The sequence below is a fragment of the Corythoichthys intestinalis genome, chromosome 12 (genome assembly GCF_030265065.1).
Source record: "Corythoichthys intestinalis isolate RoL2023-P3 chromosome 12, ASM3026506v1, whole genome shotgun sequence".
NCBI lineage: Eukaryota > Metazoa > Chordata > Actinopteri > Syngnathiformes > Syngnathidae > Corythoichthys > Corythoichthys intestinalis.
This window is the reverse complement of record NC_080406.1, coordinates 31586447-31589350: the sequence shown is the minus strand read 5'-3', so window position 1 is coordinate 31589350 and position 2904 is coordinate 31586447. Positions and strand designations below refer to the sequence as shown.

At 37.7% G+C, this 2904-nt stretch overlaps 1 protein-coding gene across 2 annotated transcripts in view; it reads left to right on the top strand.

The window, feature by feature from the left end:
- Positions 1 to 1936: 1936 nt before the first annotated feature.
- LOC130927043 (interleukin-1 receptor-like 2) overlaps positions 1937 to 2904 on the top strand; it is a 35615-nt gene continuing 34647 nt past the window's right edge. Inside the window, exons 1-2 of one of the 2 annotated variants that reach the window (XM_057852522.1) lie at positions 1972 to 2076; positions 2284 to 2360. In XM_057852522.1, the coding sequence (XP_057708505.1) occupies positions 2330 to 2360 (31 nt within the window). In that variant the 5' untranslated portion in view covers positions 1972 to 2076; positions 2284 to 2329. Of the gene's footprint in view, positions 2077 to 2283; positions 2361 to 2904 lie in introns of both variants that reach the window. The other variant, XM_057852523.1, reaches the window with a different exon arrangement.

The window sequence follows — 2904 nt, the reverse complement described above, 5'->3', positions numbered from 1 at the left end:
AAGACCTGAATGTTTTTGTTTTGACGAGAAAATTGACGAGATGTTTCAACGAAAGATTGTGCAGATGGTGGATAAAGAACCTCGCCTAACATCCAAACAAGTTCAAGCTGTCCCGCAGTCCGAGGGTACAACAGTATCAACTCCTACTATCCGTCAGCATCTGAATGAAAAGGGACTCTATGGTGGGATTCCCAGGAAGACCCCACTTCTGACCCAGAAACATAAAAAATCCAGGCTGGAGTTTGCCAAAACTTACATGAGAAAGCCAAAAACGTCTTGGAAGAATTTTCTCTGGTCAGATGAGACAAAAGTAGAGCTTTTTGGTCAAAGACATCAACATAGAGTTGACAGGGGAAAAAAACGAGGCCTTCAAAGAAAAGAACACGATCCCCACAGTCAAACATGGCCGAGGTTCCCTGATGTTTTGGGGTTGCTTTGCTGCTTCTGGCACTGGACTGCTTGACAGTGTGCATAGCATTATGAAGTCTGAAGACTACCAACAAATTTTGCAGCATAATGTAGGGCCCAGTGTGAGAAAGATGGGTCTCCTTCCGAGGTCATGGGTCTTCCAGCAGGACAATGACCCAAAACACACTTCAAAAAGCACTAGAAAATGGTTTGAGAGAAAGTACTGGAGACTGGAGAATCCTATAGAACACCTGTGGAGAGATCTGAAAATGGCAGTTTGGAGAAAGCACCCTTCAAATCTCAGAGACCTGAAACAGTTGGCCAAAGAAGAATGGTATAAAATTCCAGCAGAGCATTATAAGAAACTAAGTGATGGATACCGGGCACGGTTGTTTGCAGTTATTTGGTCTAAAGGTTGTGCTACCAAGTATTAGGCTGAGGGTGCCAATACTTTTGTCCGGCCCATTTTGGCGTTTTGAGTAAAATGTAGGGCTGTCAAAATTATCGCGTTAACGGGCAGTAATTAATTTTTTAAATTAATCACGTTAAAATATCTGATTCAACGCATATGCCCCGCTCAAACAGATTAAAATGACAGCACAGTGTCATGTCAACTTGTTACTTGTGTTTTTTGGTGTTTTGTTGCCCTCTGCTGGGGCTTTGGTGCGACTGATTTTATGGGATTCAGCACAATGAGCATTGTGTAATTATTGACATCAACAATGGCGAGCTCCTAGTTTACTTTTTGATTGAAAATTTTACAAATTTTATTAAAACGAAAACATCAAGAGGGGTTTTATTATAAATGTTCTATAACTTGTACTAACATTTAGCTTTTAAGAACTACAATTCCTTCTATCCATGGATCGCTTTAACAGAATGTTAATGCCATCTTGTTGATTTATTGTTATAATAAACAAATACAGTACTTATGTACAGTATGTTGAATGTATAAATCTGCCTTGTGTCTTATCTTTCCATTCCAACAATAATTTACAGAAAAATATGGCATATTTTTCGATGGTTTGAATTGCGATTATTACAATTAATTTTTAAGCTGTGATTAACTCGATTAAAATTTTCAATCGTTTGACAGCCCTAGTAAAATGATAATGATTTTTTTTTTTTCCATTTTCTTTTGTGTTTTTTCATTGCATGCAAAATAAATGAAGATATTACTATCAAAGCATTTGTAATTGCAATCATTTTCTGGGAGAAATTGTGTATTATCTGACAGAATTGCAGGGGTGCCAATACTTTTGGCCAGCACTGACACTGAGGCACGCAAACCCCATGACTCCACCTCCGCCTTCGGTAGGCTTCACCTACTTGCAGAGGTTCATAAAAATCTACACAAAGTAATAAAAGCCCTAACACCCACACATTTTTTGTGTTAGTATCTTGTTATGGAGAAAGTTTACCACCAGATGGCGCCAAAGAAAATTGCCACCGGAAAATGAAGCAGTTGTTTGGAATGCACACTCGCCTGGACTTGCGTGTAAGCGCACCTCCCAGAAGTGATTGCTCAACTCACGACAAATTGCAACATGTGTCTTTGCTCAGACGGGGAAGCGCCTGGCGACGAGGAAGACGCATGTTTGATTCCTTTACTTGAAGAAAAATGACATGAAAAAGCTGACCATCACCAGAGTCCTCGTCTCCACACAGGTGAGTTTGAAGAATTCAACACCCTGGTGGCCTTGATGTCACCCAGGGTTGTGTTTCCTTCCAAATCCCCAAAACATGCATGCTGGGCCGATTGAACACTCTAAATAGTTCCTAGCTATGAGTGTATGCCTGAATGATTGTTTGTGCCTTGCGATTGGCTGGAAACTAATTTATGGTGTACCCCGCCTACTGCCCATAATTTGCTAGGATAGGCTCCAGCACCCCCCACAACTATAAGCACAGCGGAAGATGAATGAATGAAATATTGTGCGCGCACAGTCAGGGTGAGTCGCCGAACAAAATAGAAAACTTCTGAAGTCTAACTGTTGAAAAATGTTGGTTTTGATTCAGGACTTTTGCATCACCCAAAGAGTACTGTGGCATTTTTTGTGGAATCTCAAAATTTAAAGAAATCCACAGATTTCATTATTGACTATTGCAACAATAGAACGTCCTAGTAATAGTAATTTGATGTAGATTTTTAACATAAAAGTTCAGAGAATTTCAACAGATTTTTGCTTAATATACACAATGAAAAACTTTTATAGGTGAATACTTGAATGGGAAATTCAAATTGTTGTTGTATAGATTTCAAAATAATTTAATCCGGATCTGTAACGTTTGACAAATGTTGCTGAAAATATATATCAATAATTTTAAATAATTTGAATGAATTAATGGAATGATCCATTCTGCTAAAATAAATAAATAAATAAATAAAATTTTTAAATAAAATAAAATTGATTTTTAAAATTAAGGAAAATATTTCTTTAAAAAATGGAAATAATTGAAAAAGGAAGAAGAATAAAGACTTGTGTATATTTTGCT